Source organism: Budorcas taxicolor, chromosome 4 (assembly GCF_023091745.1).
Source record: "Budorcas taxicolor isolate Tak-1 chromosome 4, Takin1.1, whole genome shotgun sequence".
Taxonomy (NCBI): Eukaryota; Metazoa; Chordata; class Mammalia; order Artiodactyla; family Bovidae; genus Budorcas; species Budorcas taxicolor.
Window position 1 is genome coordinate 7,870,330 of NC_068913.1, and position 21,912 is coordinate 7,892,241.

Sequence of the window (21,912 nt, forward strand, 5' to 3'; positions counted from 1 at the left end):
TTTGAGGCCTCTGTGGGGCTCTCTATTTGTGGGGCATGGGCTTTCTAGTTGTAGTGTGTGGGCTCTCTGGTTGTGGGGGATGGACTCTATTTGTGGTGTGTGGGCTCTCTGGTTGTGGGGCATGGGCTCTCTAGTTGTGGTGTGTGAGCTCTCTGGTTGTGGGGCATGGGCTCTAGTTGTGTAGCATGGACTCTAGTTGTGATGTGTGGGTTCTCTGGTTGTGGGGCATGGGCTCCTAGTTGTGGGGCATGGGCTCTCTAGTTGCGGGGTATAGGCTCTCTACTTATGGTACATGGGCTCAGTAGTTGTGATGTGAGAGCTTAGTTGCCCCTAGCCATGTGGGATCTTAGTTTCCTGACCAGGGATCAAACCCATTTTTTTTTGCATTGCAAGGTGGGTTCTTAACCACTGGACCACCAGGGAACTCCCCTAGAAATGCCTGAGGGATTTTAATTGTTGATTTTTATTTTTAATTCAATGTGTCAGAGAGTGTGGTTTATATAATTGATTTTTAAATTTGCTGACTCCTTTAGAATCTCTAAAAATCTTGTCCTTTGACTATTTTTATTTCTGAAATACTAATTAAACATATTTAATCAGTTCAGTTCAGTCACTCAGTCATGTCTGACTCTTTGCTACCCCATGATTTGCAGCATGCCAGGTCTGCCTGTCCATCGCCAACTCCGGAGTTCACTCAGACTCATGTCCATCGAGTCAGTGATGCCATCCAGCCATCTCATCCTCGGTCGTCCTCTTCTCCTGCCCCCAATCCCTCCCAGCATCAGAGTCTTTTCCAATGAGTCAACTCTTCATATGAGGTGAACAAAGTACTGGAGTTTCAGCTTTAGCATCATTCCTTCCAAAGAACACCCAGGACTGTTCTCCTTTGGAATGGACTGGTTGGATCTCCTTGCAGTCCAAGGGACTCTCAAGAGTCTTCTCCAACACCACAGTTCAAAAGCATCAATTCTTCGGCACTCGGCTTTCTTCACAGTCCAACTCTCATATCCATACATGACTACTGGAAAAATCATAGCCTTGACTAGATGGACCTTTGCTGGCAAAGTAATGTCTCTGCTTTTGAATATGCTGTCTAGGTTGGTCATAACTTTTCTTCCAAGGAGTAAGTGTCTTTTAATTTCATGGCTGCAATCACCATCTTCAGTGATTTTGGAGCCCCCCCAAAATAAAGTCTGACACTGTTTCCCCATCTATTTCCCATGAAGTGATGGGACCGGATGCCATGATCTTCGTTTTCTGAATGTTGAGCTTTAAGCCAACTTTTTCACTTTCCTTTTTCACTTTTATCAAGAGGCTTTTGAGTTCCTCTTCACTTTCTGCCATAAGGATGGTGTCATCTGCATATATGAAGTTATTGATATTTCTCCCGGCCGTCTTGATGCCAGCTTGTGCTTTTTCCAGCCCAGCGTTTCTCATGATGTACTCTGCATAGAAGTTAAATAAACAGGGTGACAATATACAGCCTTGACGTACTCCTTTTCCTATTTGGAACCAGTCTGTTGTTCCATGTCCAGTTCTAACTGTTGCTTCCTGACCTGCATACATGTTTCTCAAGAGGCAGGTCAGGTGGTCTGGTATTCCCATCTCTTTCAGAATTTTCCACAGTTTATTGTGATCCACACAGTCAAAGGCTTTTGCAAAGTCAATAAAGCAAAAATAGATGTTTACCTGGAACTCTCTTGGTTTTTTGATGATCCACCTGATTTTAGCAATTTGATCTCTGGTTCCTCTGCCTTTTCTAAAACCAGCTTGAACATCTGGAAGTTCACGGTTCACGTACACAGTTATTAGGGTTTCTCAATTTATCATCCATATTTTTGGCTTGTATAGTATCAATATATGCAGATCTTTAAATGTTTATAGCCCAGTGTTTTAGGTATCTTTATGCGATTTGTCAAACTGTTCTTCAAGGATGTGATGTCTGCAGTTCAGCTAGTCTGTTCACTTCATGTTTTAACTTTGGTGCCATTTGTTTTTCTGTTTCAGTGACTGTGCTTTCCACCTCCAGCATTTCAAGTTGTATCTTTTTCTCTAAAATCTCCACTTATTCTTTAGTCATGTCTACTGGGCTTTGTTCTGTAATTTCCTATTCTTATTTACTACTTTAATACTTTGAGATATATTTCTTAATTTTGTTTTTAAATTTTCATAATATGTGTGAAAACTGTTTGTATCCATATCCTTCACAAAAATAGGTGTTATTGCTCTTTAATTTGTATAGTGAGTATAAAACGCTATGCCACTATCATGATTGCAGTTTGCCTAGTACTAGTATCTCTGAGCATCGTTTTCTGTGTTTATTATTCCTTCTGAGATGTTCTATTTCTGTTTTTTACCTGTTTTTCTAAGTTGTGTTCTTATCAATTTCTAGTGAGTTCAAGTACTCTAACTCTGATTATATATATGAGTAGTTTTCCAGTAGTGGTCTAGGGACTCCTGGGAGTCCTGAGTCCCTTTCAAGGGGTCAGTAAGGTGAACACTATGTTGTAATTATACTATGATATTATTTACTGATTTAGCTGTGTTGAGATTGGCAGTTATAGTAGGCAAACTACTGTGGAGTAATCCACAATTACCCCAAAAAGCTGTTAAAATGTTTCTTGCCAACCAACTACATATCTCTATGAGGCAATAAACCAGCATGTCACATGTCATTGAATGCACAAGCTAGTGTACGAATCCAGCTAACTTCTCTTAAACCAGACATTAAACAGCTTTTCAAAGTATAAAACAATACTACTCTTCTCATTGATTCTTTTTGAAGAGTGTTATTGTGCCTAAAAGGGTTTTTTAATATTACGGCCTGATGAGTTTTTACCATCTTAAATTTGATTAATAAATATTTTTAAAGTTTTTTCAGTTTGAATATCTAGTACTTTAAATATTGGTAGCTACATCCTACATAAAAGTTCTTTGATGGGTTCTTAGGGATTTTTAAGAATGGATATAAAGGGATCCAGAAACCAAAACTTTTGAGAACAGCTCCTGTAGATTTTTCTGTCATTTTTTATCATTTTTATTTTTCTAGAGCCATATATATCTATCATCGTTTAAAGCTTCTGATTTTTGCATGAGGATTTGATTTTGTAAATTGTTGCAAGGGTTCCCTGCAAGGACTTGGAGTTATAGTCGTGGCTAAGGTGAGGAATACACAGTAGGAGCAGCATGGGGATCGGCATGGGCTGAACCTGGAGGAGCCCCGTTCAGGCCTCCTGTGCTCTGTCCTTCCAGTGTGAGGCCACATGGAAACTCTCCCTTATTTAGTGGTGAAAATCCAGTAGCCTGTGTGCTGACTCTACCCAAGCATTGATTGGGAGCTAGTCATAGAGGCTGACAGCAAAAGTCCCAGACTTCAGAGGCGCAGGGTTTACTTCCTCAGGTGGGAACCAGTTTTATCATGTGGGGAACAATGCCTGTTCAGGTGGAAATGTTTACCAGCCAAGGGCCAGTCCTGTAGGCAGCCTCCAGCCTGCAGTGTTCTCTTTTACACAACTTGTTAATAACTCTTTGACACCTACACGTGGATCCTGAGTTGCTGTGTGTGTTAATGTGTACTTCTCCCAAAGTTAAGGAGCACTCTTCAGCAGAGGATACTCTTGACACAGTTTTTGAGAGCTTTTTGCAAGTATTGCGGCTTATATTCAGGCTTCTTTCTATGGAAGGCAGTAACATGATACATGCCAGAATTCTTGAAAGAAAAGGGAGTTCCTTTTTGATCCATGAATAGTGAACACTTGCTTTGCAGTCCTTGTGGTGAACCTTGCCCCAGCTTCCAGCTTCATCTAGTGAGGTTCACCTTTTTTTTTTGAGGTTCACTCTTCTGCATGGTGCTTGTATCACATCACATAGCTTTGATGTGATCAGTCATGATATACAATCATTATAAATCTATTATTTATCATAGAGCAATGTATGTATCAGTAAATGTATGATAAGTTTTTAAGATTTATGTTGAAATGTGACATTTTCAGGTTTCTTATTCACAGTTTCATGGACCTTTTTGGTGTGGGGAAACAAATCTTTCTTCAGCTTACAGAGCACTGTCCCTTTTTGTCCCTGATTAATTTCTTCTCTTTCTGTCCTTTCCTGGAACTCCTTCAGTTTGACATTGTATATCTGGGATCTCTCTTCCTTTTCTCTTACCTGGCTCTTCTAATTTTGCTCTGCACTACACAAGAATTCTGTTACTTCATTTACAAACATATAATCATATTTTTAACCTCCTTTTCATTTAATCAGTTACTTTAAAAATGTTTAGTATTTGTATTTTAAAATTTTTCCAGAATTATTTTCATATTTACCATCTCCTCTCTCCTACAATAGCTTCATACTAGTTTTATGGATATATTTTCTGTATTTACTAGTTAGAATTTTAGATATTTACAAATGATTCCTACATTAATTTCTTTTATGTTATTTTCCCTTGTTTTTTCATTTTCACATTTTTCTTTAATGCCCCTGTATTTCCCCAGAGTTGGTTAGGAAAATCTGGTTTTCATTCATGATTGTAAGTGAAACTGGTAGTTTTCTCACTAATTATAAGCTGTCTGATGTCAGCCTTGAAGACAAAGCCTGACAGTAGCTCAATCTGTGCATTTACCTTTGGCTCAAAGGAACAGGTAGGAAAGTGAACGGTGGTGGCTGTCATCTCAGTGCTGGTGGTGAGTGTCGCTGCGGCCTGAGAGCTGGGAACAGGCCTGTTTTAGCAAAAATACCAGCAGAGCTCCCTGTCTTGGAAAGTAAACTTTTCTGATTTTTAGTATTGTAGATTTCTTATCATTTTTCTATTTCTTGTGTCATTTTAGTGCGATTTTGAAATGGATAGGGGGAAAAAGGCATTCTCAGTTTCAGATGTTATAATTAAACTCAAGGGACTTCCTGGGTGGCTCAGAGGAAAGGATCAGCCTGCCAAGCAGCAGACACAGGTTCCACCCCTGGATCGGTAAATCCCTTAGAGAAGGAAATGGTAACCACTTCAACATCCTTGCCTGGGAAATCCAATGGACAGAGAAGCCTGCTGGGCTAAGTCCATAGGATTGCAAAAGACATGACTTAGCGACAAAACAATAGTTGAACTCAATACAGCTTGTAGATACATTAGAAGCATGCTTTATTTTTTTTTTGCCTATTGTTACATGACTAATTTCTTCTAAGATAAATATTTGAACTTTGAGAAGTTTCCCTTCTGAGTTTGAGGCATCAAGACATGGTAATAAAGGGCGTAGCCTCTGGGCCAGGCTCCTGAGCTGGAGTCTCAGTTTTCATAGCATAGACATTAGGCATGTTATGTAATCCCTGCCGCCCTCAGTTTCCTCATGATAGATGTAAAGATTATTCAATATTAATAAATTAAAGAGATTTAAATGAGTTACTGTTTGTAAATTGCCTCTAACAGTGCCTATAAGTCACTTGTAACTGCTAGATGAGTATTTGTTAAATTAAAAATAATATGTATATACAGCTATATATATAAAAGCATACAGTTGACATTTGAACAACATGGGTTTGAACTCTGTGGGTCCAGTCATACATGGATACTTCTAGCAGCAAACATGATCCACCCCCTGGGACGCAGAGCCCTGGATACAGAGAAACAGGTAAGGAGGACTGACTATAAATTACACATGAATTTTCAACTGTGACTGGCCCTGGGTGGGGGGAGGCAGGGTGTTGGCATTTATCACCCTGTGTTGTATCGTTCAAGGCTTAACTGTATTATGAATTTATTCCAAATAATAATTTGTCTTGAAGAGTTGAGATGTATTTGAATTGCTTAAATAACCGTCACTGTTTAATTTTTTGCAGCTTATCGTGAGCCACATTATTATTACCAATTCACAGCTCGATATCATGCAGCTCCCTGCAACAGTATCTATAATATTTCTTTTGAGAAGAAACTTCTCCAGATTTTAAGCAAACTTGTTCTTGACCTTTCATGTGAAGTTTCCTTACTTAAGTCTGAATGTCATCGTGTTAAAATGCAAAGAGCTGGTTTGCAAAATGAATTGTTTTTTACATTTTCAGGTAAGTATATGCAATTCTTTAAGGAAAATGAAGTTAGAATGTGAGCTAATTCTAGAGATGTGTTGTGAATTACCAGAAGCGTTTTTAGAATGTAAATACTATAGATCTGAATGTTTCATATTCTTTACTTTCATGTCTTAGTTCTAATAGCCCTCAAATAAATTTCTGTTAATTCATGTACTTAATGAAAAGTTTGGATTCCCAAATAACTTAAACATTGCTATCATAATTTACTAGAGAATAGAATTTAATATAAGGAATATCTATCACAGTATTTAGCTACCAAGATTTAATTTGTAAAACCATATAATTATATAATAAATAGGCTAATAGTGTAGAACAGAGAGAACGTTCTAACAGCTTAGTGTGTTTTTCCTAATAGTGCAGAGTAAAAGCCCAGTATTTTCTGGAAAACCAAGAATTGGACTTCATACCTGAGGGCTTAGATTTATAAAGGGTCTGTTTATGAGTTAGCATTTAGGAATAACCATGCATGTTTTTAATGAGTCCCGGTGGCAATCTCAGTGTGCTGTTTGCTGTTTCCTTTCTTTCTTCCTTACTCTCTGTCCTTGATTCATCTATTTTCGGTGTTTGATTGCACCTACCCATTTCTCTGATATTCCCTTTGCCTTTTTTTGGTACATCTAGAATTGAATGATTAGATATGAGTGAGAGATGTGAGGCTTTCAGGGAAAAGAATATGTTGGGTTCAACACCATTTTCCAGTCTTTTGTCTTCTTGACTCATTTTCTCTTCTGCCAAAAACTTTGAGAGTTGTTTTCCAGTCTCTGAGGCAAACTATGAAAGACGAATTATGACAGATGGTTTCCTTAGCTTATCACAGACCCACTGTTAGCATTCATAAGAGTTATGGGGTATTTGTACCTGGTGTATTTAATAAGTGCTATCAGTAGGTATTTAATATTTACTTTTATATTTTTAATTGGAGGATAATTTCTTTATAACTTTGTGGTGGTCTCTACTGTACACCAACGTAAGTCAGCCTTAATTACATATATATATATATATATATATATATATATATATATATATATATATTCCCTCCGTCTTGTGCCTCCTCTCCATTCCAGTGCTCAAGGTCATCACCAAGTGCCGGACTAGGCTCCCTTTTTAGCTTGCTGCTAGCTATCTGTTTTACAGGTGATAGTGTATATATGGGAGCTTCTCTGGTGGCTCAGTGGTAAAGAATCCACCTGCCAGTGCAGGAGACACAAGAACATGGGTTTGATTCTTGTGTTGGGAAGATGACTTAGAGAAGGAAATGACAGCCCACTCCAGTATTCTTGCCTGGAAAATCCCATGGACATGTCAATGCTACTTCCTCAATTTGCCCACCAGTCCAGTCTGTATGTTTGTAACTCTCTTTCTTCTCTAAATAGGTTCATCAGTACTATTTTTCTAGATTCCATATATGCACATTAATAAATGATACTTGTTTTTCCCTTTCTGACACTAAAACAGGCTCTAGGTTCACCCACCTCACTATAACTGACTCAAATTGTTCCTTTTTATGATGAAGATCATGGCATCTGGTCCCATCACTTCATGGCAAATAGATGGGGAAACAGTGGAAACAGTGTCAGACTTGATTTTGGGGTGGGGGGGGGGCTCCAAAATCACTGCAGATGGTGACTGCAGCCATGAAATTAAAAGACGCTTACTCTTTGGAAGGAAAGTTATGACCAACTTTGACAGCCTATTAAAAAGCAGAGACATTACTTTGCCAACAAAGGTCCGTCTAGTGAAGGCTATGGTTTTTCCAGTAGTCATGTATGGATGTGAGAGTTGGACTGTGAAGAAAGCTGAGCACCGAAGAATTGATGCTTTTGAACTGTGGTGTTGGAGAAGACTCTTGAGACTCCCTTGGACTGCAAGGAGATCCAACCAGTCCATTCTGAAGGAGATCAGCCCTGGGATTTCTTTAGAAGGAATGATGAAAGGAAAGCTGAAACTGCAGTACTTTGGCCACCTCATGCGAAGAGTTGACTCATTGGAAAAGACTCTGATGCTGGGAGGGATTGAGGGCAGGAGGAGAAGGGGACGCCAGAGGATGAGATGGCTGGATAGCATCACTGACTCGATGGATGTGAGTCTGAGTGAACTCCGGAGTTGGTGATGGACAGGGAGGCCTGGCGTGCTGTGATTCATGGGGTCGCAAAGAGTTGGACACGACTGAGCGACTGAACTGAACTGACTGACTGATGGCTAATATTCCATTATATACATGTAGCACAACTTCTTTATTCATTCACCTGTTGATGGACTTTATTCATTCACCTGTTGATCTAGGTTGCTTCCATGACCTGGCTGTTATGTGGTGCAGTGAACATTGGGGTACATGTGTTATTTTGAATTTTTGTTATCTCAAGGTATAGGCCCAGTACTGGGATTTCTGGATCATAAAGTAGTTTTATTCCTAGTTTGCTAAGAAATCTCCATACTGCTCTCCATAGTGACTGTATCAATTTATACTCTCACAAACAGTGCAGTAGGGTTCCCTTTTCTCAGCATCTTCTCCAGCATTACTGTTTGTAGATTTTTTGATGATGCCCATTCTGACTGGTGTGAGGTAATAAACTCATTGTAGTTCTGATTTTCATCTTTCTAGTGAGCTACGTTGAGTATCTTTTCATATGTTTATTGTCCATCTGCATATTATCTTTGGAGAAATGTCTGTTTTGGTCTTCTGCCCATATTTTCATTGGACTGTTTGTTTTTCTGATATTGAGCTGTATGAGCTGCTTATAATATCTTGGAGATTAACCCTTTGTCAATTGCTTCATTTGCAATTATTTTTTACCATTATGGGAGTTGTATTTTCCTTTTGTTTATTGTTTCCTTTGCTGTGCAAAAGCTTTTAAGTTTAATTAGATCCCATTTGTTTATTTTTATTTTTATTTCCATTACTCTAGGAGGTGGGTCAAAGAAGATCTTGCTGTGAATTTATGTCTAAAGTTTCCTCTGAAGAGCTATACATTTTCTGTCTTTACATTTAAGTCTTTAATCCACTCTGAGTTTATTTTTGTGTATGATGTTAGGAAGCATTCTAATGGCATTCTTTTACATGTAGCTGTCTAGTTTTCCCAGAACCATTTATTGAAGAGCCTGTCTTTTCTCCATTGTATATTCTTGCCTCTTTTGTCAAACATAAGGTGCCCATAGGTGCATGGGTTTATCTCTGAGCTTTCTATCTTGTTCCATTGGTCTATATTTCTGTTTTTGTGCCAGTACTATACTATCTTGATGACTGTAGCTTTGTAATATAGTCTGAAGTCAGGAAGAGTGATTCCTCCAGTTGTTTTTCTTTCTCAGGATTGCTTTGACTCTTTGGGTCTTTTTGTATATCCATACAAATTGTGAAATTTTTTGTTTTACTTCTGTGAAAAATGCCATTGCTAGTTATATAGAGATTGCATTGAATCTGTAGATTGCTTTGAGGAATCCTTCCATGCCTGGGATAAACTCCACTTGATCATGGTGTATGATCCTTTACCTGTGTTTTTGGAGTCTGCTAGAATTTTGTTGAGGACATTTGTGTGTATGTTCATCAGTGATATTGACCTGTAATTTTCTTTTCTGTGGTATCTTTATCTGGTTTGGTATCAGGGTGATCGTGGCCATGTAGAATGACCTTGGGAGTTTTCCTTCCTCTGCAGTTTTCTGGAAGAGTTTGAGCAGGATAGGTGTTAGTTCTTTAAATGTTTGGTAGAATTCATTTGTGAAACCATTTGGCCCTGGGCTTTTGTTTGTTGGAAGATTTTTCACTAAAGTTTGGATTTCAGTGCTTGTGATTGCTCTGCTCATATCTTCTGTTTCTTCCTAGTTCAGTCCTGGAAGGTTGTACTTTAAAGAATTTGTCCATTTCTTCCAGGTTGTTCATGTTATTGGTAAATTACTGTATGTAATAGTCTGTTAAGATTCTTTATACTTTGGCATTGTCATAACTTTCCCTTTCTCATTTTTAATTTTATTCATTTGAGTCTTTTCCCTTTTTCTTCATGAGTCTGTCTAATGGTTTGTAAATTTTATTTTCTCAAAGAACCAGCTTTTAGTTTTATTGATCTTTGCTATTGTCTCCGTCATTTGTTTTTCATTCTTTTCTGCTCTGATCTTTATGGTTTCGTTCCTTCTTCTAACTTCAGTTCAGTTCAGTCGCTCAGTCATGTCCGACTCTTTGTTACCCCATGAATTGCAGCATGCTAGGCCTCCCTGTCCATCACCAACTCCCAGAATTCACCCAAACTCGTGTCCATTGAGTTGGTGATGCCATCCAGCCATCTCATCCTCTGTCGTCCTCTTCTCCTCCTGCCCTCAATCCTTCCCAGCATCAGAGTCTTTTCCAATGAGTCAGCTCTTCGCATGAGATGGCCAAAGTACTGGAGTTTCAGCTTTAGCATCATTCCTTCCAAAGAACACCCAGGACTGATCTCCTTCAGAATGGACTGGTTGGATCTCCTTGTAGTCCAAGGGACTCTCAAGAGTCTTCTCCAATACCACAGTTCAAAAGCATCAATTCTTTGTTGCTCAGCTTTCTTCACAGTCCAGCTCTCACATCCATACATGACCACTGGAAAAATCATAGCCTTGACTAGACGGACCTTTGTTGGCAAAGTAATGTCTCTGCTTTTGAATATGCTATCTAGGTTGGTCATAACTTTCCTTTCAAGGAGTAAGCGTCTTTTAATTTCATGGCTGCAGTCACCATCTGCAGTGATTTTGGAGCCCCCAAAAATAAAGTCTGACACTGTTTCCACTGTTCCCCATCTATTTCCCATGAAGTGATGGGACCAGATGCCATGAGCATAGTTTTCTGAATGTTGAGCTTTAAGCCAACATTTTCACTCTCCTCTTTCACCTTCATCAAGAGGCTTTTGAGTTCCTCTTCACTTTCTGCCATAAGGGTGGTGTCATCTGGATATCTGAGGTTATTGATATTTCTCCCGGCAATCTTGATTCCAGCTTGTGTTTCTTCCAGTCCAGCATTTCTCATGATGTACTGTGCATAGAAGTTAAATAAGCAGGGTGACAGTATACAGCCTTGATGTGCTCCTTTTCCTATTTGGAACCAGTCTGTTGTTCCATGTCCAGTTCTAACTGTTGCTTCATGACCTGCATATAGTTTTCTCAAGAGGCAGGTCAGGTGGTCTGATATTTCCATCTCTTTCAGAATTTTCCACAGTTTATTGTGATCCACACAGTCAAAGGCTTTGGCATAGTCAACAAAGCAGAAATAGATGTTTTTCTGGAACTCTCTTGCCTTTTCCATGATCCATCAGATGTTGGCAGTTTGATCTCTGGTTCCTCTGCATTTTCTAAAACCAGCTTGAACATCTGAAAGTTCATGGTTCATGTATTGCTGAAGCCTGGCTTGGAGAATTTTGAGCATTACTTTCCTAGCATGTGAGATGAGTGCAATTGTGCAATAGTTTGAGCATTCTTTGGCATTGCCTTTCTTTGGGATTGGAATGGCCACTGCTGAGTTTTCCAAATTTGCCATTTAGCGATATGTAAGTTTAAAGGATTTGATATATGTATATATTGCAAAATGCTTACTATGATATATACTGTAATAAGGTTAAGCACATTGATCATCTCACATAGTTACCATTTATTTATTTCTGCAGTAATGAACTTTAAAAATCTACTCTTGTAGTAACATTCAGATATACAGTACAGTATTATTCCCTGGTGGGTCAGTTGGTAAAGAATCTGTGTGCAGTTCAGGAGACTGAGGTTCCATCCCTGGGTTGAGAAGATCCCTTGGAAAAGGAAATGGCAATACACTCTTGTATTCTTGACTGGGAAAGCCCATGGACAGAGGAGGCTGTCGTTCTACAGTCCATGGAGTTGCAAGAGAAGGACAGGACTTAGTGACTAAACCACCACTGTTATTAATTCTAATCACCGTGCTCTACATCAGGGCTTCCCAAACCCAAACCCCTTGTCTTGTTAGGAAGTAGTCTGCACCGCAGGAATTGAGTGGTGGGTGAGTGAGGAAGCTTCATCAGCTGCTCTCCATCACTCACATTACCACCTGAACCATCCTCACCTGGATCTGTGGAAAAACTGTCTTCCATAAAACTGGTCCCTTGTGCCAAAAAGGTGGGAGTAGGGTACTTTACATCACATCCTTGAACTTGTTTGTATTCTTCATCCTCTTCCATTCATTTCCCTCATCCTCCGCCTCTGGCAATCACCAGTATGTTCTCTTTTTCTAAGTTCAGTTTTTTGCAGATTCTGTGTGTGAAATCGTATAGTATTTGTCATTCTCTGTCTGACTTGTTTCACAAATGCCATTAAGTTTTATCTATGTTGTTACACGTGGCAGAATGTCCTTCTTTTTTATGGTTGAATAATATTCCTGTTTCATGTGTGTGCACCATATTTTTTTTATCCGTTCATCTGTTGATGTACTCCCAGGTTGTTTGTCTGCCTAAGTATCGTAAATAATGCTGCAGTGAACATGAGAGTACAGATATCTACAAGATAGTAATTTCATTTCCTTCAGATATATATCAGCTTATATCCAGAAGTAGAATTCCTGGATCATATGGTAGTTCTTTTTTTTTTTTTTTTAAATTTTGAAGGACTTCCTTACTACTTTCCTTAGTAATTATACCAATTTATATTCCCACTAATGTTGTACAAGAATTCCCTTTTCTCCACATCCTTGCCAACACTTATCTCTTAGATAATAATCATTCTAACAGGTGTGGGTAATCTGTAATAGTTTTGACTTTCATTTCCCTGATAATTTGTGATTTTGCGCACCTTTTCACTTACCTGTTGGCCATTTGAATCCCTTTTTAGAAAAAATTGTCTGTTCAGGTCGTTTTCAGTTTTTAATTGGGTTGTTATTAAATTTTTTTTTTTGTTTTTGAAATGTGTGAGTTTCTTATATATTTTGAATATTCTTGTCTTACCAAACTTATGGTATTATCAAATGTTTTATACAGTTCTCTAGGTTGTTTTTTCAGTTTGTTGATTGTTTCCTTTGGTGTGAGGAATCTTTTTTCAGTTGTATGTAGTCTCATTTGTGTATTTTTTTTTCCATTGCTTGTGATTTGTTGTCATATTCATAAAGTCATTTCTAACACCACTGTTAAGGAACTTTACCCCTGTGTTTTCTCCTAGGAGTTTTATGGTTTAGGTTTACACTTAAGCCTTTAATCCTTTTTGAGCTTATTGTGAGTGGTATAAGATAGGAGTATAGTTTCATTCTTTACAGTTGAATATCCAATTTTTCCAATATTTTTTATTGTGCAGAGTACCTGTTCTCTGCTAAGTATTCTTGACTTTCTTGTCAAATATTAGTTGACCTTACATGCATAGGTTTATTTCCTGAACCTTCAGTTCTATTCCATAGGACTGTGTGTCCGTTTTTATGCCAGTACCATATTGTTTTGACAACTACACCTTTGTAGTATAATTTGGAATTAGAAGTGTGATACTTCCAGCTTTGTTATTTCTTAGGCCTGCATTAGTTATTTGGGTTGTTTTGTGATCCTATACAAATTTCAGGATATTTTTCTGTTTCTGTTAAAAAATACATTGGAATTTTAGGAGAGATTGCATTGAATCCATAGATTGGTTTGAGTTGTATTGCTATTTTAATAATCTTAATTCTATTCAGTTTATGAACATGAGATAGCCTTACTTATTTGTGTATTCTTCAGTTTCCTTCATCATTGTCTTATAGTTTTCATTGCATGGATCTTTGCCTCCTTGTTTAAATTTAATTCTACATATTTTTTTATGGTATTGTAAATAGGATGGTTTTATTTCTTTTCAGATAATTTGTTATTAAATAGAAATTATACCAATTTTGGATATTAATATTACATCCTGAAATGTATCCGAATTCTTTTTTTAATTTTATTTCTACCAGTTTATTGCTACCAACCCATCTCCTCCCACCCTCCTTATGTGTGTGTGCTCAGTCATGTAGCCCCATGGACTGCAGCCCACTAGGCTCCTCTGTTCATGGCCTTTTCCAGGCAAGAATACTGGAGTGGGTTGCCATACTGGGTTGCCATTTTCTTCTCCCCAAATTCTCTTAATAAGTGTAACAGTTTTTGGTGCAGTCTTTAGTCATATGCAGACAAAGACAGTTTCACTTTTGTCTTGCTTAACTAGCTAGGACTTCAGTTCTGTTATCATAGGGATAATGACAGTGGGCATCCTTTTCTTGTTCCTATTCTTGATTTTAGAAGAAAATCTTTCCACCTTTCATATTGAGCATGATCTTAGCTGTGGACTTGCTATATATGGCCATTATTATGTTGAGGTATATTCATTCTTTATCCAATTTTGAGATGTTTTATTTTGAATAGATGTTGGATTTTGTCAAATACATTCTTGCATATGTTGAGATGACCATATGGTTTTAATTTTTTCATTCTGTTAATGTAATGAATCACATTTATTTACATATGTTGAAACTTTCTTGCCTCTCAGAGATGAATTGCACTTGCTCATGTTGTTTGAAGCTTTTAACCTGCTATTCATTTTGGCTTGGTACTATTTTGTTGAGAATTTTTCTATCTATATTCATCGTGAATATTGGTCTGTAGGTTTTTTGTTTTTTTTTTTCCTGTTAGTGTTCTTATCTGGATTTGATATCAGGCCTTGTAAAATCATTTGAGCATGTGACCTCCTGTTCAGTTTTTGGAAGTTTGAGAAAGATTAACATTAGTTCTTCAGATATTTAATGCAATTCCCCAGTGAAGCCATCTGGTTCTGGAGTTTTGGGGTGGAGGGGTGTTTGGTTACTGATTCTATCTCTAATTACTATTGATCTGTTGAAAATTTTCTATTTCTTTATGATTCAGTCTTGGTAGGTTTCAGTTTCTGGGAATTTATCAGTTTCTTCTAAGTTGTTCAATTCTAGGTAACTAGTGCTGCTACTGCTGTTGCTATGCCGCTTCAGTCATGTCTAACTCTGTGTGACCCCATAGATGGCAGCTCACCAGGCCCTGCCATCCCTGGGATTCTCCAGGCAAGAATACTGGAGTGGGTTGCCATTTCCTCCTCCAAAGGATGAAAGTGAAAAGTGAAAGTGAAGTTGCTCAGTCGTGTCCAACTCTTAGCGACCCCATAGACTGCAGCCTACCAGGCTCCCCTGCCCTTGGGATTTGCCAGGCAAGAGTACTGGAGTGGGTTGCCATTGCCTTCTCCAAGGTAACTACTAGTAGTCTCTTTGGCTCCTGTGTATTTGTATGGTATCAGAGTAATGTCTTCTCTTTAATTTATAATTTCACTTATTTGGGTCCTTCTTTATTTCTTATTCTAGCTAAACATCGTCAGTTTTGCTTATTTTTTCAAGAACGAAGTTTTGGTTTTGTTAATCATTTCTATTTTTCTATCGCTATTTCATTTATCTCTGCTGTAATCTGTCATCTCCTTTCTTCTGCTAATGTTGGCATTAGTGCAATTTTCTTTTTTTTTTTAATTCTTTGAGGTTTAATATTAGGTTTTTTATTTGAGTTCATTTTGCTTGATGTGTATTCAATTTGTTTCTTTCAAAGAATTTTGAAGTTTGCTGTCTACCTTTAGGTCTCAGATTCATTTTGAGTGAATTTTTGTATATGCTGTGAAATACAGGTCCAACCTGATACTTTTGAATGTGGATGTACAGTTGTCCCAGTACCAATTTTGGAGAGACTTTTTTTCTCATTAAATTGTCGTGGTACCCTTGTTGAAAGTTACTTAGCCACAGATATGTGGGTTTATTTCTGGACTCTTAATTCTTTTTCATTGTATGCCTGTCCTTGTGCCAATATGACACTCTTTTAATTATAACATTTTGATAGAAGCTGTGCTGTGGTAATATTTGAGATTGGGAAGTGGCAGTCCTTACATTTTGTCCTTCCTTTTCAGCATTGTTTTGGCTATTTGAAGTCAGTTGCAGTTCCATGTTTTTTCACACTTGCTTTTCCATTCCTGCCAAACAAGGTCATTGGGTCAAGAGAGGGATTTCGCTAGGCATTGTGGTAGATATTGAATCTATAGATGTCTTTGACCAGTATTACCTGCATAACAGTATTGTATTTGAGTCCACGAGCACAGGGTATCTTTACATTTGTTTAGGACTTTGTCTTAGTCTATTGGGTTGCTGTAACAAATACCATAAACTGGGTAGCTTATAAACAATGGAAATTTGTTTTTCACATTTCTGGAAGCTGTAATTCTGAGGTCACAGTGCCACCATGTTTGGCAGGAACCCTCTTGAGAGTTACAGATTTTCATTATGTCCTCACATATCAGAAGGTCTAATGGTTTCATTGAGGCTCTATTCTTGTGACTTAAGGACCTCCTACAAACTCTATCTCCTAATATCATCATAATGTACATTAGGATTTCAATATGTGAATGGGAGAGGATATAACATACTTAGACCATAGCAGACTTCTAATTTCTGTCAGCAATGCTTTATACTGTTCAATGTATAAGTCCTGCACCTTTTGATAAAGTTATTACTATGTATGTTTATTGTTTTGAAGCTATTTAAGTGCAATAATTTTATTTTTTCCATTGTTCATCACTAGTGTATAGAAATTTGTTGGGTTTTTTTTATGAATTTTGTATCTTGGTTTAATTAATTAATCATGTCCTACCACTCAAGCTATTGGGTCCACGGTGTTCTTTATTGGAAGATCATCAGTTACTGATTTGATCTCTTTGTTATATGCCTATTCATATTTTGTCTCTTCTTGGGTCAGTTTAGATAATTTATATTTTCATCTGTTTCATCTAGATTATATCTTAATAATTTTTGGCATATAAATATACATAATATTCTTACAATCCTTATTTATGAAAGGTAGATAATAATGTCTTCTACTTTCATTTCTTGTTTTTCTTTGTCCAGGTGTTTGTCAATTTTGTTGATCTTTTCAAAGAACCAATTTTCATTTTCTTTTATTTTTTTCTATTCTTTATTTTATTTAAATCTCATCTCTGTTCTTCCTTCGGGCTTCTCTGGTGGCTCAGAGGTTAAAGCATCTGCCTGCAATGTCTTCATTTATTTTCTTTGCTCGTTTCTTATTTTTAGTTTTATTCATTTCTGTTCAAGGTTTTATATTGTCCTTCTTCTGTTTTCCCCTATTGAAGTTGTCCTTTTTTATTTTCCTAAAAGTAGAAGCTTTAAGTATTGATTTTGTTTTTCTTCTCTTCTAATTTTTTAATTTGGCACTAAGTTTTTCTCTAAACACTGCTTTTACTGAATCCTGAAAATTTTGATAAGTGGTATTTTTGCTTTCATTTACTATAAAATATTTTCAAATTTCTCTTGAGACTTCTTTACTTGTGTGCAACATACTAGTCTGTTATTTAATGTCCATGTGTTTTGGGACATTCCAGGTATCTTTCTGTTACAGATTTCTAGTTTAATTCAGTGTAATCTGAGAGCATACATTGTATAATTTCTATTTTTAAAAAATCTTTAAAGTATTTTTAAAGGCCCAGAATGTGGTATGCCATGGTGAATGCTCCATGTGAGCTTAAGAAGGATTTTTATAGTTGGATGAGATATTCTGTAATTATCAGTTGGGTCCAGTTGATTGATTGTGCTCTTCAGGTCAACTGTGTCCTTACTGATTTTTTTGCTTTTTAGAGTTGTCAGTTACTGATACATGTTGATGTTTCAATGTGTATTTGTGGGTTGTTTTTTGTCCTTATAGTTCTATCAGTTTTTGTCTCATGAATATAAACAATGTGTTTTAGGCTCGTATACATTAAAGCCTGTTATGTCTTCTTGGAAAATTGACTCCTTTACTGTTATATAATGACCTTATTTTTCTGTGATAATTTTTATATCCCTGATACCTCTTTTGTCAAAAGTAAATATTGCTGTTCCAGCTTTCTTTCGATTCGTGTTCACATGATATATTTTTCTACACCTCTTTACTTTTAGTCTTATCAGTGTCTGTGTATAAAGCAGGTCTTTTGTAGACAAGATATAATTAGGTCTTTAAAAAATTCATTTTGACATTCTGTCTTTTAATTGGTGATTTTAAACCATTGACTTTAAGGAGTTGGATTAACATTTACCACATTCATTACTGTTCTGTATTTGTTAACCACTTGTTTCTTTTTTGTCTTCTTTTTCTGCCGTTTATGGTTTTGATCAAGCGTTTATATGATTCCATTTGTTTCTCTTAGCATATCAGTTATAACTTATTTTTACTCTAGGTGGTTGCCCTATAGTTTGCATAGACTTTTACAACTAATACAAGTCTGCTTTCAAATAATGCTGTATCATTTCATGGGTAATACAATCACTGTTAAGGCTTCCCTCATAGCTCAGTTGAGTCTTCCCTGGTGGCTCAGATGGTAAAGCGTCTGCCTGCAATGCGGGAGACCCAGGTTCGATCCCTGGGTTGGGAAGATCTCCTGGAGAAGGAAACGGCAATCCACTCCAGTACTCTTGCCTGGAGAATCCCATGGGCGGAGGAGCCTGGTAGGCTACAGTCCATGGGGTCGCAAAGAGTCGGACACGACTAGGCGACTTCACTTTCACTTTCATAGCTCAGTTGGTAAAGAATCTGCCTGCAGTGCAGGAGACCTGGGTTCAGTTCCTGGGTCAGGAAGATCCCCTGGAGAAGGAAATGGCAACCCACTTCAGTATTCTAGCCTGAAGAATCCCATGGAGAGAGGAGCCTGGCAGACTACAGTCTATGGGGTTGTAAGAGTCGGACATGACTTAGTGACTAAACCACCACGACAATCACTTTACAATAGAATTGCAAAGTTTGTCCTCTCTTCCCCTGTAAAAATGTAGTAATTCATTTTACTCATCCATAAATTTTAGTCAGTTAGTACATTGTTCACATTATTATTTTGAACAAGCCATTGTCAAAGAAGAAAAATATTTATGTTACCTTCTTTTATTCCTTTTCTTATGCTCTTCCTATATTTTATTTATTTTTTAAAAAGATATTTATTTTAGTTATTTACTATTATTATTGGCTGCATTGGGTCTTCTTTGCTGTGCACAGGCTTTCTCTAGCTGTGGAGAATAGGGGCTACTTTTCATTGCAGTGCAGGGGCTTTTCATTGCGGCAGTTCCGCATGTTGTGGAGCACAGGCTCTCGATGCCTGGGCTTCTGTAGTGGTGGCATGCAGCCTCAGTGGTTGTGATGCGTGGGCTTAGTTGCTCCAAGGCATGTGAAATCTTCTCAGAGCAGAGATTGAACCCATGCTCCCTGTGTTGGAAGCATGGAGTCTTAACCACTGTACTTCCAGGGAAGATCTGAGTTTTAGGTACATGTTATTTTTCTTCTTTATGAAGAACGTCTTTTAATGTTTCTTGCAAGGCTGGGTTTCTAGTGACAGATTCTCTCAATTTTTGTTTTTCTGAGAAAGTCTTTGTTTTTAACTTCAGTTTTAAAGAATCATTTCATGGAATTTAGTATTTTAGTTTGCTGGCATTTTTTTTCCCTTTCAATACTGTGTTAAAAGTCATTCACACTACTCTCTTCTTGTTTGCATGGTTTCCAAAGAGACGTCTGATATAATTCTTCTATTTTTATTTTTTTTCTATTTTCTTATTGTGGTAAAATACATATAACATAAAATTAATCTTAACCATTTCAGTTATACAGTTAAGTTGTACTAAATTCCTTCATGCCTATTTGTTTTCATTATTCGTCTCCAAAACACTTTTATCTTGGAAAGCTGGTATTCTCTTTTTGTTAAACAATAAGCTGCTAATATCACTGCATCCCCTAGCATCTACCATTCTACTTTCTTATCTATATGATTTTAACTAAATTCTCATGTAAGTGGAATTGTACAGTAGTTTTCTTTTTGTTCTGGCTAATTTCACTTAGCAACAGGTCCTCAAATTTCATCCATGTTGTAACATATGGCAGGATTTCCTTCCTTTCTGAGATCTAATAATAGTTCATTCTGTATAACACATACATTTTGCTTCTCCATGGATGCACCAGTGGCCACTTGGGTTGTTTTCACGGTTTACTGTTGTGGCTAATGCTGCTTATGGGTGTATACGTATCTCTTTGAGACCCCACATTCAGTTCTTTTTTTGGGTATATACAGTGGTGTATTTCCTAGGTCATAATAATAATTTTTTTATTGAGGAACTGCTGCACTGTTATCTGCAGTAGCTACAGCATTTTACATTCCCACTAACAGCGTACAAGAGTTCCAGTTCACCACATCTTCACCAGCTTGTTATTTTCTTTTATTTTCATTGTAATCATCCTAATAGGTATGTGATAATGTCTCATTATAGTTTTGATTTGCATTTCCCTAGTAATTGGTTTTGTTAAACATCTTTTTCTGAGCTTATGGGCCGTTTGTACATCTTATTTGGGGAAATGTCTATTCACGTTCATTGCCCATTTTTTTTAATCTGTTTGGTTTTTTGATATTGAGTTTTAGGAATTCTCCAAATATTCTGTATCTTTATGCCATAGCAGATATGCAATTTGCAAATATTTTCTCACATTCTGTAGGTTGCCTTTTGACAAATTATGTTTTGATACACATTTTTTTTCAAATTTTTGTCTATTTTTTCTTTTATTGCTTGTACCCTTGATAACATATCAAAGAAACCATTGCCAAGTCCAGTTAAGCTTTTGCCATAAGTTTTCTTTCAAGAACTTTGTAGTTTTAGCTCTTATATTTAGACGTTTGATCCATTTTGAGTTAATTTGTATATATGCTATTAGTTAAGGATCCAAAATCATTCTTTTGCATGTGGATATCCAGTTTTCTCAGCACCATTTATTAAAAGACTGTCCTTTCCCCACTGAACAGTCTTGACACCTTGTCAAAAATCATTTGGCCAATTATGTAAGAGCTTATTTCTGTGTTGTCTATTCCATTAGTATATATTTCTGTCTTTATGCAAATAACGCACTGTTTTGGTTACTGCAGCTTTGTAATGAACTATGAAAATCAGGAATTATGATTTCTAGCTTTAGTCTTCTTCAGGAGTTTTGGCTATATGAAGTCCCCTGTGATTCCACATGAATTTTAAACTGGATTTTTCTGTTTCTGGAAAAAAAATGTAGTTGGGATTTTGATATTGATTGCATTGAGTCTATAGATTTTGTCTGGTATTGACATTTTAGCAATATTATATTTTCCAATCTATGAACATTGGATGCATTTGTATTTACTTATATCTTCTTTCACTTTTAATGATGCTTTGTAGTTTTCATGATAGAAGTCTTTCATCCCCTTGGTTTAATTAATTCCTTAGTATTTTATTTTATTCTTTTTGATGCTATAATAGTGATTCCATTTGGAATAACACCAAACAGGTATTCACTGTAGTGTATAGAAATTCAACTGATTTGCATGTTGACTTTGCATCGTGCAACTTTGTTGCATTTATTTATTACTTCTTACAGTTTTATTTTTGGAAACTTTAAATGTCTACATATGAGATCATGTAGTCTGTGAATAGAAATAATTTTCCTACCTCTTTTCCAATTTGGATACTTCTTATTTTGTTTTCTTGCCACAATACACTGGCTAGAACTTCATTACTGTCTTGAGATATAATGGCAAATGTGCGCCTTCTTGTTTGTTCCTCAATTTAGAGGTGAAGTTTTTAGTCTTTTGCTCATCAACATGATGTTTGCTATGGATTTTCATATATGGTTTTATTATGCTCTGTTATTTTCCTCCTATTCCTATATTTTTTAGCCTTTTTCTTCATGAAATTGTATTGATTTTTGTAAAATGCCTTTCCTGCATCAAATGAGATGTTCCTATGGGTTTTTCCCCTTCACTCTTCATGTGGTATATAACAATGATTAATTTTTTTTATGTTGACCCGTTCTTGAATTCTGGCAATAAATCCAGCTTACT

At 36.8% G+C, this 21,912-nt stretch overlaps 1 protein-coding gene and 1 non-coding gene across 2 annotated transcripts in view; both read left to right on the forward strand.

The window, feature by feature from the left end:
* ZPBP (zona pellucida binding protein) overlaps nt 1–21,912 on the forward strand; it is a 127,250-nt gene that overhangs the window by 36,261 nt on the left and 69,077 nt on the right. Inside the window, exon 5 of the mRNA XM_052639235.1 lies at nt 5,827–6,045. Within this exon, the coding sequence (XP_052495195.1) occupies nt 5,827–6,045 (219 nt within the window). The remainder of the gene's footprint in view (nt 1–5,826; nt 6,046–21,912) is intronic.
* TRNAC-GCA (transfer RNA cysteine (anticodon GCA)) lies at nt 18,382–18,453 on the forward strand. Its single transcript has one exon. It is a non-coding gene; the product is annotated as a tRNA-Cys (tRNA).